We start from the raw sequence: 12,562 nt of genomic DNA on the forward strand, positions 1-12,562 counted from the left end.
AGTTACTATGACCACGGTCTCTCCCCTTCCCTTAAATTTTTTTCCCTTGTGAATCTCAAATTATATTTCAATAGTGCTTTCACAAAGAGCTTTGAGCTGCTGGAAATGAGAGCACAAAAATTCTAAGGATGTTACCTTGCTTTTTTTTCTGAAATTATAGTACTTACAAAGAGTAAGCTTTAACATGCACTCAGATAGCCTTGGCCGGGTAGCTCAGTTGATTAGAGTATGGTCCCAGTACACCAAGGTTGCGGGTTCCATCTCTGGTCAGGGCACGTATAGGAAGCAAGCAGTGGGTGCGTAAAAATAAGTAGAACCACCAATGTCCCTCCTCCTCTCCCCCTCCCTGTCCTCTCTAACATCAGTGAATTAAAAAGATGTTAATGCGCTCAGTGCAAGCGTGTGTCGCTTTGTGAGTGCACTGCAAACAGTCTGCAGGGACACGCTGTGGGGCGGAGTCAGTGGTGTTGGGGTTTTGAGGACCGTAACTGCCCGTCTTAATTATAATCTCCATTGTCTGAGTAATTCACTGCTCTTAGAATTACAGTTTGATACAGTAGTAGGACTTGACATAACTGTCTGCTGGAAACAGTAACTTAATACAGTTCTTTTTTCCTAGCTATGGACATCAGACAGTGCCGGAGAAGAATGCGATGCGGCAGAAGGGGCAGAAAACTAACTACATGCAGGGTGTCATCCTTCTTCCCTCCAGAAGCCTTTGTACACATCTCCATTCCTTATTCCATTCGGATTTCCTAGAGCAAAGAACCCCATTCATGTGTATGGAATCAACTGTTTATAGTCTTTTCACACTGCAGCTTTGGGAAAACTCCATTCCTTGATTTGTGTTTGTCTTGGCCTTCCTGGTGTGCAGTTACTGCTGTAGAAAAGTATTAATAGCTTCATTTCACATCAACATAAGTAACTTCCAAACACTTACGTAGAGGACTAAAATTGTATCTGGTATTTAAGTAATCTGAACCAGTTCTGCAAGTGGCTGTGTTTTGTATTACCGTGAAGATTTGAAAATGTAGTTAATTACAATTTAAAGAGTGTTTTACATAACTTCTTATTTCTACATTCCCTCCCTTGCTCTTCTTTGGGGGCTTCCTTTCAGTAAGCAGCTTCTCCATGTTCATGTATTCCTTTTGGGTAGGACTCCAGAAGTTTTAGATTGAATGAAAACACATTCAGCATTTCCGGGCTGGGGGTCACAAATCGGAACGCCTCCTGTGTCAGGTGGTGGGGGGCTTGTGTGTCTGTGGCAACAGGGGGTTTCCTTCTTTACTCTTCATTTGCTGCTGTTTCGGTTGACAACTTCCTTCCTAATAAAAATTCACTTATACCTCTTGCCTTTGTAGTTCTGGTATTCACTTTACTATGTAGTAGAATAGCATGTTGCTGCCAGAATACAAGCATTGCTTTTGGTAAATTAAAGTGCATGTCATTTCTTAATGCAGTAGAATGGGGAAACAAGTTGAAGTCCACAAGTCCAAGTCTAAAACCATAGTACTTTTCCATGCAGATGTGTGCACATGTGAGAGGGAGCTGGTGTGTCTAGTGATTGTCTGGAGAGTCGGACCACTGCTGTGTGTTGTTGATCATTGACTGTAGTCCCGAAAGAGCCTTGTGAAAATGTTGTGCCCTATGTAACAGCAGAGTAACGTAAAATAAAATTACATTTTATAAACCACTTATCATGGCTTTGTAACAATTGCATACTTCTGTTTTAAAGGGCAGGTGAATTTGCCACATTCTGAAGTTTATTACTGATACTTCCCTTTTATGTAAAATGTAGTGATGATCCCCGTATTTCTGCATTGTGATACCCTTGGCTAGGGTTGCCTGGAGAGGTATAAAATTGGACTATATTTCTTAGAGGTAGTATTTTATTCATACATCAGTTTTGTAGGCCATCTCTGCCTCAGATGCAAATGATACCTAGTTAAGTGCTATGTGAAATAAAGAGGACATTTTAAAGCTAGAAAAGTTAACGTGATTGTGGCCACTTTGGCTGGTGGTAGGGCTGTGCTTCAGTGGACATTCAAACAATGTCAGAGCACAAGAGCGCCCTGTTTAGATTTCAGGTGACTCCCTCTGAGCCCTGAGTTGCCCCTTAGTGAGTTCCAAATGGTTGGATTCTTCAGGATTGCAGTGGCTGTTACACCAGCCTGTCTTAGTATTGGCTGGAGAGTTTAAAGTCAAAAGATAATCTGAAAAATAAGCTACGGTTAATCTTTTATCTCCTAAAATGTGACTGTGAAACAAGGTTTCATTTGCACTTCGTTCGTTTCCTGAGGGGAAATGAAAAGAGAATGGAATGGGACTTGGGGAAGTACTCATTTAAACTTGATTACTAGGATTTTGGCCCCCAAAATCTAAATCAGTAAGGTTCCTTTTTTATTTTTAATGAGGGAGAAATATATCTAAAATTAGAGCTTAGCACAAACATCTGAATTAGTTGTTTCCCCAAACCCACGAGTACAAACTCTAATCTTGACACAGAATTTGGATCATCTCCATGAGGAAACCTATGAACCAGATGTGAATTTATTCTGCCAGATGTACTTTATATGTTTGAGGAATAACAAAACATTTCTTCACCGCCTGTATTTGAGGCCACTTAAAAAACCACTAAGATGGAAACAGCAAAAAGGAAATCCTACAAGTGAGTCTTCACTACACGCAAGTGTTGCTAAAATCAAACTACACGCAGTTGCTACATCATTGTCAACATTAACATAACTCAGAATCATTTTTATGTTTATAGTGTAGTTTCCTCTGTGAATTATTATAAACAGTTTTTGTTTTTATATTATATGAAGGTTAAAAATACACATGCAGACCTGGCTGGTGTAGCTTAGTGGATTGAGTGCGGGCTGCAAACCAAAGGGTCGCCGGTTCGATTCTCAGTCAGGGCACATGCCTGGGTTGCAGGCTAGGGGGCGTACAAGAGGCAACCACACATTGATATTTCTCTCCCTGTCTTTTTCCTTCCCTTTCCCTCTCTAAAAATAAAACATTAAAAAAAAATACACATGCAGTTTTAACTAATGTCATGACTTCAATATCAGGTAAATTTCTACACAGAAATAAATGAATCACAGGAAAACAATAAAATTTGTAATACACGAGTCCAACTGCACGGTCCCAACGTTTGAAGTTACACCACCAGCGTCACAAGCTCCATGCGAAACAGTATCACAGAGACATCGATGCTACTATCTCAACTGACTAAGAGTGAAAAAACTGGTTTCCTCCAGCACATACATTCAGTAAGACACCTTTTTTGAATAAAAATTTTAGTACACATGGGCACAACATGAATTACAATAAATTATCATACCTGGACATCTGAACAAAAAAGTGGTTAAGTACTGAATCAAGTCATCATTGTGAGTCACCAAAGCAGGTGCTTGAGCTGCTTACTGCCAGCATTTAGTCCCAGATTTCATCTCCATGCTTTAGGGGTTGGCATGTTTGTAGGGGGGTTCAGCCTGCTGTGTCTCATTAAGACCTTGAGTTTGGGGTCTCCTAGCACTAGAGGTAGAGAGGATTCATGGGACACTGTTGAGAACTCAATAGGGGAGAGGACACCTTCGCAAAGAGCAGTAAGTAAAACAGGTAAGCCCTGGCTCGTGTGGCCCAGTGGATTGAGCACCTGCCTGTGAACCAAAGGGCTGCCAATTCGATTCCCAGTCAGGGCACATGCCTGGGTTGTGGGCCAGGTCCCCAGTAGGGGGCGCACGAGAGGCAACCACAAATTGATGTTTCCCTCTCTGAAAATAAATAAAATATTAAAAAAATAAAAATAAAACGAGTGAAGGGAGGATTTTAAGTCTGAGATAGTTCAGAATTTTTCAAAGTTACACCTATTTTGTAGTTACAACATTTGGTAGTTTTTCCTTTAAAATGTCATTTAGGTTTTCATAACTTAAAATAATTGGGGTGGAGCCCTGGCTGGTGTGGCTCAGTGGATTGAGTGCTGGCCTGTGAACCAAAGGGTCACCGGTTGGATTCCCAGTGGGGGGGGGGGGCTGTGTGAGGGGCAACCACACATTGATGGTTCTCTCCGTCTCTTCTCCTCTCTAAAAATAAGTGCATGGAATCTAAAAAATCAAATAACTGGGGGTGGGGAACACACTCTAACAGGGAAAATAGAAGCATTAGGGGTCTCTACCAACACAGAGTAGGTGCAGCTATGACTTGTTGGTCCTCGATTGGAAACGAAGAGCAAGACATTTGGTGGGGGATAGGGTTTGGTAAAATACAGTCTTGTCAATAACTTAGATATCAGTAAAGATTTAAAATCATAGCACTAGGAAGGCCATTTAAAGGTGTAACGATTTTATATGAGTAAAATAATTTCAGAGAAGAATCCTATCATGTTTTTTTATGAAGTGAGATTTTGAGTTGAGTCAGACTCAAACATATTTGGGAACTATTGTGGGCATGGATGTGTGACCATTTTCGTCATGTTATGAGCCTGATTTTATCGACTCTTAAGCGTCATCTGATAATATTAAAACTAATACTTAATCTTTCTTATGGTTTAGGAGACTTCGCTTAAAACCAACGAAGGCAGCTGTACGTTTTATTCTCCTAACTGCCATCTTCCCTTGTATACTTTGTATTCGATCAGCTTTGTGAGAGGAGAGTTACCATGTATGCATATGATGTGTGTGACTATTGAATTTTGACATTACAATTAAGTACCAGTATGAACCACCTGCCCCATAACTTGTGATCCATTTATCAGGTGCTTAAGTAACCTAAAGATGTGATCCAATTTGAGGCAGACTTGCCTTCTACTTTTTAGCAAAATTTTACTTAACAAGTGGCTCCACCTTCAGAGCCAATGTCTTAAGCAGGGGTGTCAAACTCATTTTAACCAGGGGCCACATCAGCCTCGAGGTTGCCTTCAAAGGGCTGAATGTAACTTTAGGACTGTATAAATGTAACTACTCCTTAACTAGGGTTAAGGAGCTCGGGGCCAGGTAGAAACAAGGTGGGGGGCCAGATAAAACAAGGTGGAGGGCCGCATTCGGCCCGCAGGCCTTGTGTTTGCCACCTGTGCCTTAAAGGGAATATGTAGTAACAACTGCCCGGGGGCAAAGCTGGAGACTTCCCCATCTTCAGTTTAAAATGAGAATACCTTGAGCACACCCATAAATTGCTTAGCCTTTTCTTTTCGGTTACGGGGAACCAGTATTGATTGAATTTGTTCAGGGGTCTGGTCATGTGCTCTACATTCATATTTACTACTTCCAACTGCTCTGCCAAGTAAATTTCCCCTTGCCCGATAACATATGAAAAAAGAATGAAATTATTCGTCCAAAGTTATCTGTCTATAACAGACCTAGAGTTTGACCTCAGATGCCATGCCAAATTTGTTTCTCTGCTACTGTTCCCTGCCGTTGGTGTTTCAGCTTGCTTACTATGGCAAATAAATAGGGTCATCTATCTGTTTTCCTACCATAGTTGGAGGTTTGGATTTAGTTTTTTGTTTTTCTATTGATTTCCCCCTTAATCCGTTAGGTTTGTCCACAAAAGCAGCTCAAGGAGTATTAGGCCACGTCAGACCTAACTCACGCGCATGGACAGAAGTCCAAAGCGGTCAATGACTTTTCCGAGATCCCTGCAACTAGCCGCCATTTTGCCCTGAAACTAGGCAAAAGAACCAGATGCAAGTAACAAAATCCCCAATATTTCCTTTGCCACCTGGGTTTAGAAAACGAAGGCTTTCCTTTATACTTCTCTAGTAATTTTTTAACTGTGAGCCCTGCAATAATGTTCAGAAAGTAAGTGTAAGCATTATTTATCAGTCTTATGGTTCAGATATGTTCTTCGACTTGTATGCTTCACACTGAAGGACCTGCGTGGTCAGCGCTAATGGTATACTCAAGGCTTTCTCATAGTGAAAAGGCCTTCAGCCAGGGCTCCACTTAAGCTTCCCTCTGACCGGCAGCTGCGTGTGAGCTTGGCCCAGCACACTGGGGTAGGACGTGTCCCAGGGCATGGATCTCAGTGAACACCAATGGCTGAGAGGTGCTGGGATTTGTATGTGGGTTTAAAGTTGGTCTACTCTTAGCAACTGTGCTATGTTGCCCTTTTTTGGAGATTAAAGCAGTAACAGAAGATCAGTGCTTTTTTAAACTTAGGTCATGACCAGTTAGTGGATAATGGGTCACAGCCAACTTTTTTTTTTTAAAGTGAAATAGAATGGAAAATACATGGGTGTTAGTAAGCATAACATTTTGTGAAATCAGTTTTTATGTATGTGACTAGTGGGGTTGTGAAGTAAAATAAAATTGATTTCAAATGTGTGAAACCATTTCTTCCAGATCTTTAGAAGTTTCTCTGCAGTCCGTGTTCCAGGACTGTGACTGTAAGTTGTTCGTGTTTTACTGTTGGGAATAGCGTCATTTTTTAATGATGGCATTGTTGGGTCTCTTGCACTTAGCATTGTGAAACTGGCAACATTTCTATCTGAGAACGTGCTGAGCAACGACAGCGTAATGCCTTCAGAGAAAAGGGGGCGCTCCGTCTTGGGAGAGTCTCATTCTATGTTGCTTGAAGATCACATATTCATTGTTTCCTCTGTCCTCAGACACTAACAGTAGTTCTGCAGCATTGCACAGACTTGGCCTAAGCCCACCACGCAGTGCTCAAACCCCGCAAGCATGGCAGAGTCAGGGTCTCCTCACCGAGCCGAGAGGCTCATGGGCTTTCCTGGGATGTGAGTTACTAAGTGGGCTTGAAACTGGGTCATGGAACCCCGGTAAGAATGAGTATGATTAATGAAGACATTTTATACCTCAGCTGAACAGACTGGGTCCCATTAAGTCCAAAATGCACAAAGCCAGTAATTATGGATAATTGTTGGAAAAGATGCTGCGATTTACTGAAGCATACCACAATGGCCCTAAGTTGAAACCGTAGTTGCAGTATTTTATTAGGAACTAGCCGTGAAACTGGACCACGCAGGACCAGTATTATATTCCTAACAACTTACCATTTCACGATGGAGGAGAGGCTGACTCTTAAGTGGAAAATGTGCCATGCTCTACTTGCATAAACTTTAGTTGAACCAAAATAGTAATATGCATCCAACATTATTATTCAGTACCACGAACACTACACTGACGAGCTAAAATTATGCAAAGGACTGCAAAACAAAACACAACCTACCTTGGGAAATCTGGAATCTAAGCTAAAGGGTCCGTGCATGCAGATTGTTGAAGTTAGTTAAGTTAGCTGTAAGATTCTAGCTTTTGAATTCACAGATGAGTTAGGTCGAAGATCCTAGTTTCTGGAAATTCTTGCAGAGCTGCAACCTACAGCGGAACCCAGCAGGAAATGTTTATTAAGGAATGAAGCGCCTGTTTATTTCCCTCCACAAAGCCTTTTCGTTACAGTGGACCGGGGCCTAAAACATCGCCGACGGTCAGGCTGAGCGGGGAAGCCAAGCGGGACCCATCTGCGTCGGGATGCGCGCGCCCCAGATAAGGCGCAGCGCCGCCTCCTCTCGGAGCCGGTCCTTCCTCCTCGGTATTTCGTTTTTGGGTCATTCCCTGGAGCACACAGGACTAGGGGTCCCTCCTCGTCCATCCCTGACCCTATGGCTGTTTCTACAGCTTGTTTTGTAAAACGCGAAACGGGGATCCTCACCAGAGGTGGGACCAGGACAAGGGGGCAGGCCGAACGTGCCTTCGAAGGCCTGCTCCCAAGCTCCCGCCTCCCTCGCAGCGGTCACTCGGGGACACAGGCGAGGTCCGCCAGGGTCAAGTCAGGACACCGCGGGTCGCGCCCAGGTGGCCGGACGGAAGCGGGAGGCTCAGAAGCTGCACGAGGGCGGGACGCTAGCGGGGGGGGGGGGGGGGGGGAAGCGAGCGAGGGGTTCCCGGCATGCCACGCGGCGCCAGCTTCCGCCTGTGGGCGGTGCGGGAGGCGGAGGCCGGAAGTGGACTAGGCCGGCCTCTCGGAGCGCTGCGGGCGCTTCCGGGGCCTGGATCCCGGCTGCAGTCTTCCTATAGGCGGCGCGGGAGGAACGAGTGGTTTGAGGGGCCGGGAGGGCGGATCCCTTTCTCTCCCAATGTGAGCGGTGTCCCGAGCCCCCCCGCCAGACGAAGGCTGCCTAGAGAGGTGGAAAAGGTGGCCTGGGAACATGAGGCAGTGTCTCCTCTTCCTGACCAGCTTAGTTCCTTTCGTGCTGGCGCCGCGACCTCCGGGGGAGCCGAGCTTCGGCTCCCCGCAGCGACTCGGTAAAGACCCGGGGAGTTGGCTTAGGCCGGCGCCGGGCGCCTGAAGCGCGCTGCTTTCGGGGAAGAGCGGGAGCTGGAGCCGGTGTTTGGGGGCGGGGTGTGGGGCGACCGTGGCGTGTCCCAAAGTTTTCTGAGGATGAGGGGGGTGTGGCTTGGAGTTTAGGGAAAGAATGGAGACGGGCTTGTTTCTGAATGGGAAGGGGTCCTGCCCGTCGCGACGGAGGGCCGGGGAGGGGTCTGCTCCCTGAGCTGGCGTTCGGGAAGGAGGTAAAGGGGTGGGGGCGCTGTGCCCGGTCCCTGCCCGACGCAGGTGTTGGAGGAGCCGGGGAAGGGCCCGCGGCGCCCAGCTGTGCCTGACGCCCTCGGGGGCGAACTAGAATTTCTACTGCGAGAGGTGTTCGTGCAGTGAGCTGGGTGGAGGGTGGGGACTGGAAGACCCCTTCTGGAATTGCGTTCTGTGGGCCTCGTAAGCTCGCCCTCAGTTGTTTCAGTTGTAACTCACTGGAGGTGCTCGCCGTGCGGAGCGAGCGCTTCCACCTGCTCCTCCAACTCGTGATGCTGCTACTGGGAACTGGCCATTTTAAACAAAGAAATGATCGGGGACGACCAGTTTGATCAGTGTAGAGGCTACAAAGTAGAGGGTTCTTATTTCCATTTTCTGAAGAAATTGGACTTTAAGGATAGAGGTACATTAAGAGGGTCGAAGCTTGGCAGGAGTTTGTGCCAACTTGTGTCTGTCAGGGTCCTTTAGCTTTCACACGTCGGCGGGTGAGACCGTTGGATTGACTCCTGATACAGCGTGAAACAGTTTCCCTGTGCGCGAGGCTGCGGCCTCAGTGAATTTTCACCCTTGTCTTGGTCCCCAAGTCCCATCAAGATTTAAATTTTAGTGTGGCGCAGATTTTGATGCCCTGTCGATTTTCTTAACGGCCGATTAAAAAATTTGCAGTAGTTTACTTGGCAGTTCTTTTTTCTTGCAAGGGACAGAAATTGTAAATGACCGAGGGTGTCCAAGAGGTTGAGTGTCCTCGCCTGAACAACCGCGCCGGGGCTCCAGCTGCCCTGGAAGGAAAGCGGGCGGGCACGTCAGCTGAGACGTGGTCACTTAGTCCAGGCTGGAGGGAACTTGGAGGTAGGGTGGTCAGGATGGCGGGTGGGGAATGGAGTAAGGATCCACTTCACTGGGGTTGATGCTAATAAAAGGAATAAACATGTATTTTGAGATATTAAAGTTTTCACTCTAACACAACTGTTTCACTTTTATTATCACGGCAGGTGGAAAAATAAACATGAATCCTAGGGATGCACATAGTATAGAGAAAAATCTTGCTTTCTAGATCAATTATCAACAAGTGATCATAAGGGTTTATTTGGGGGGGGGGCATGTGTTATTTACAAAGCACAGAACACCGGTGCCAGAAGAATGCATGGGCTTACCCGTTTATTCACCAGCTGTTTGAAGAACACGTACCGTACCGAAGTATTGTGTGGGGCTTTGGAAATATTAATACCAAGACCAGAAGCATTTGTCCTCAATACCCTTTGGAGGAATGGGAGACGGGGGATGTAAACAGACAGTCTCAAGCCCCCCGCCCCCCCCCCCCCCAGGAGAGGACAGAGCCCCTGGCAGGGGTGTTTCCCCAGGGAAGCCCTAGCCAGCTGGGGAAGGTGAGGGGAGGCTCCCTGAAGGAGGGGCTGCTGGAGCCCAGACTGGAAGGTTAAGCAGGTGCAGAGGGAGACTCAGGACCCTCCTAGTGGGGGCCCTGAGAGAGTGTTCAAATTCACCTTAGGGGGTGTCTAGGTTTTTAAATGAAGCAGCAGGAAAAATGAGTCTCGGCTGCAGTGAGTTGTCAGGTTGACACAGTTAGTGGTAAATATGTCTTGTGGGTGTTTTTTCTTTTGAAGAAAATTGACTTTGTGTTTTTGATGGCTCAGGATATAATTTGTTGCTTAACTTAACCCTACCATTATTTAGATTGAATTGGTCGAGACCAATGAATAGTTTCATAGTTAAAGAGCGTGGTTTATTAGCTTACTTACCCTGTAAGTGTTACTGTAACTGCAGTTCTAAATATTGATTAGGGATTTGAACCCTGGCTTTTGGAGTACTCCATGGGTCGCTCCAAATGATTCCACTTGAACTATTCTGAATTTCATAATTTAGGAAAGTTATGAGTCATGTGAGCTTAGTCATGATGATAGCTGAAGTTGCAGCTGGGGTGTATGAGTCTCTGATTTCAAAAGTGGTTTCTCTTTGTGTTACTTTTAATAAAAGAGGATGTAGTGGGTGGAAGGAAAAAATGTGGGTCACAGATGAGGGATGAAAGCTGTATCTGAACCATGTAATTAGGAAGGTACCTTGAGGTTTTGGTGCGGGGATTCTGCACATTGCAGGGCTCCGACCTCACTATTGACAGCACCATTTTGCTCGGTGTTCGCACATCTGGCTTCCTCTTTTGATGTTAATTTTGCTTACAGGCTGCATTCTTTTTAAACCCAAACACATAACCGCCCTAACCGTTCCAAGGGAAATTAAATGCATCTCTGTGTTTTACTAGTCAGAGGTGAACTGTATTGCTGTAGCAGAGCGAAGAGAAGAGTTAAGCAGAGAGCCCTGGTGGGGAAACAAGAAATCCATTTGGCCTGTATGGGTTTTCTAGAACATTGAATGGAGGTGTCCTTCAAGGCCACACGTGGCTGATTTTTGGATCCCACGCCATGCTGTATTTATGAGAGATGGTGAGTGTTTTTAGTGGGGAGTGTAGTCCTGCGTGTTCCGGGGAGTACTGAAGGGCGGGCTTCTGCACAGGCAGAATAAACACTCGACAGGCGGGAAGCATGCAACAGGGCAGGAGGGACAGGGCTGGCTTCATGGAGCTAGGGGACTGAACTAAGGTGCTTTGTCATGTACCCCCGACTTAGTTCTTAGTCCTGGAAGCAGCCAGGGACATGGTGTCTTCCTTCTCTACCTTCCTCTTTTTTTTTCCCCTTTTAACATGACTTAAGGCTCTGGCAAGTTTCTCTGCTGCCTTGGTTTCGCTTTTTGACTGTATTCTGGTAACTGCTGTCTCTGACGGAGACGTGCTCTCTGGAGTTGCACACTCATGTGTCCATCTGCCCATGTGATGCTTCCCCCTCAGCGTTCACCGGCGCGTCTGATGTAACATGTCCAGAATGACCTACCTGTTTGTTTGATCAGAGGAGTGAGCACAGGAGAGAAGGTGCCATCTGGGACTAGACGGGGAAGGTGCTGGAAATGGTGGGAGTAATCTCATTGCCCGCCCTGTGTGTGCATTGCTCTCAGCTCTGGAGTCTTGTGGGCCAGTCCAGCTTTCTCCAGAGGTCGCCTTGGGCTGTGTGGACTCTCACTTGAGCCCAGTTTCCACGTGACTGGTCCTGCTAGAGAGTCTTGGCCCAGGTGACGTCGCGGCCCAGGTGAAGAGCTCTTGACAGGCAGCTGTTTGGGACAGCTTATCCTTCCTAACTGGCATCAAGCCTTAAAGTGAAGACATCCGTGTCCAGGACTGGGGCTCCACGGCCCCGCAGGGGCCACGGCTCTGCTCTTCTCATCTCTGAGTCCCAAGGAGGGAGGCACCCGTGCCTACTACTCATTGTGCAGGAACCGGCCAGGCCACCCCCGTCCTGCGTGTTCCGGGGAGTACTGAAGGGCGGGCTTCGGCACAAGCAGAATAAACACTCGACAGCATTCCCGGCCTCATCTCTTCCACTTCCGACTCCAGAGGTAGCAGTACGACGCTGACGGCGGCGTTCTGGAGGAATGCTCTGTACTCCGTGCGGCGGAGAGTGGAGCGGGAGCAGAGTGCAACAGGGGGTCTGCGTTACACTAGCGAGCTGTGCTCCTGAGACGCCATTTATTGCAAAAAGAAAAGAGAAATTAAGTAAAAAAATCCACAAATGATTCCAGACTCTTCTCATTCCACACTTCACTGTTTAAAACTCAGTTTTATCATAAAGATGTTGGTTTGGGCTTGATGGAAGAAGTGTGGGTGTACTCTACGTCATTGTACCGAAGTCAGTGGCCATAAAAGCCCGTTCCAGAATTGAAAGAGCTTAGGCCCAGGAGAAGGGTGGGGTGGAAGGTTCGTCAGATCTCCTCTGGGCCGCTCCACATCTACGTCTCGAAAGCCAGTTTATTGCAGGCCCGGAGGCCCAGCTTTCTCTTTGTTCCGGGAGAACAAAGTATCTGCTGCTTTCTACCACTGATGTCAGTGTTGAAAGTCACGCAATAACGGATTTGCTCTCTCTCCACCTAAGATCGCTGTATGACTTACCAGTGA

The 12,562-nt window shown here is 46.5% G+C and overlaps 2 protein-coding genes and 1 long non-coding RNA gene across 4 annotated transcripts in view; 2 read left to right on the plus strand and 1 right to left on the minus strand.

Moving 5' to 3' along the window:
- Window positions 1-1,693, plus strand: part of YWHAQ (tyrosine 3-monooxygenase/tryptophan 5-monooxygenase activation protein theta) — a 22,431-nt gene extending 20,738 nt beyond the window's left edge. The window contains exon 6 of the mRNA XM_024552454.4: window positions 620-1,693. Within this exon, the coding sequence (XP_024408222.1) occupies window positions 620-679 (60 nt within the window). The 3' untranslated portion in view covers window positions 680-1,693. The remainder of the gene's footprint in view (window positions 1-619) is intronic.
- Window positions 1-7,851, minus strand: part of LOC128780965 (uncharacterized) — a 12,304-nt gene extending 4,453 nt beyond the window's left edge. The window contains exons 1-2 of one of the 2 annotated variants that reach the window (XR_008426903.1): window positions 7,672-7,851; window positions 7,192-7,337 (exon numbers count right to left, since the gene is read on the minus strand). This is a non-coding gene — a long non-coding RNA (uncharacterized lncRNA). The remainder of the gene's footprint in view (window positions 1-7,191; window positions 7,338-7,671) is intronic. The other variant, XR_008426902.1, reaches the window with a different exon arrangement.
- A 143-nt stretch (window positions 7,852-7,994) lies between these two features.
- Window positions 7,995-12,562, plus strand: part of ADAM17 (ADAM metallopeptidase domain 17) — a 38,048-nt gene continuing 33,480 nt past the window's right edge. The window contains exon 1 of the mRNA XM_024552450.3: window positions 7,995-8,264. Within this exon, the coding sequence (XP_024408218.2) occupies window positions 8,168-8,264 (97 nt within the window). The 5' untranslated portion in view covers window positions 7,995-8,167. The remainder of the gene's footprint in view (window positions 8,265-12,562) is intronic.

This window comes from Desmodus rotundus, chromosome 5 (assembly GCF_022682495.2).
Source record: "Desmodus rotundus isolate HL8 chromosome 5, HLdesRot8A.1, whole genome shotgun sequence".
NCBI classification, from domain to species: domain Eukaryota; kingdom Metazoa; phylum Chordata; class Mammalia; order Chiroptera; family Phyllostomidae; genus Desmodus; species Desmodus rotundus.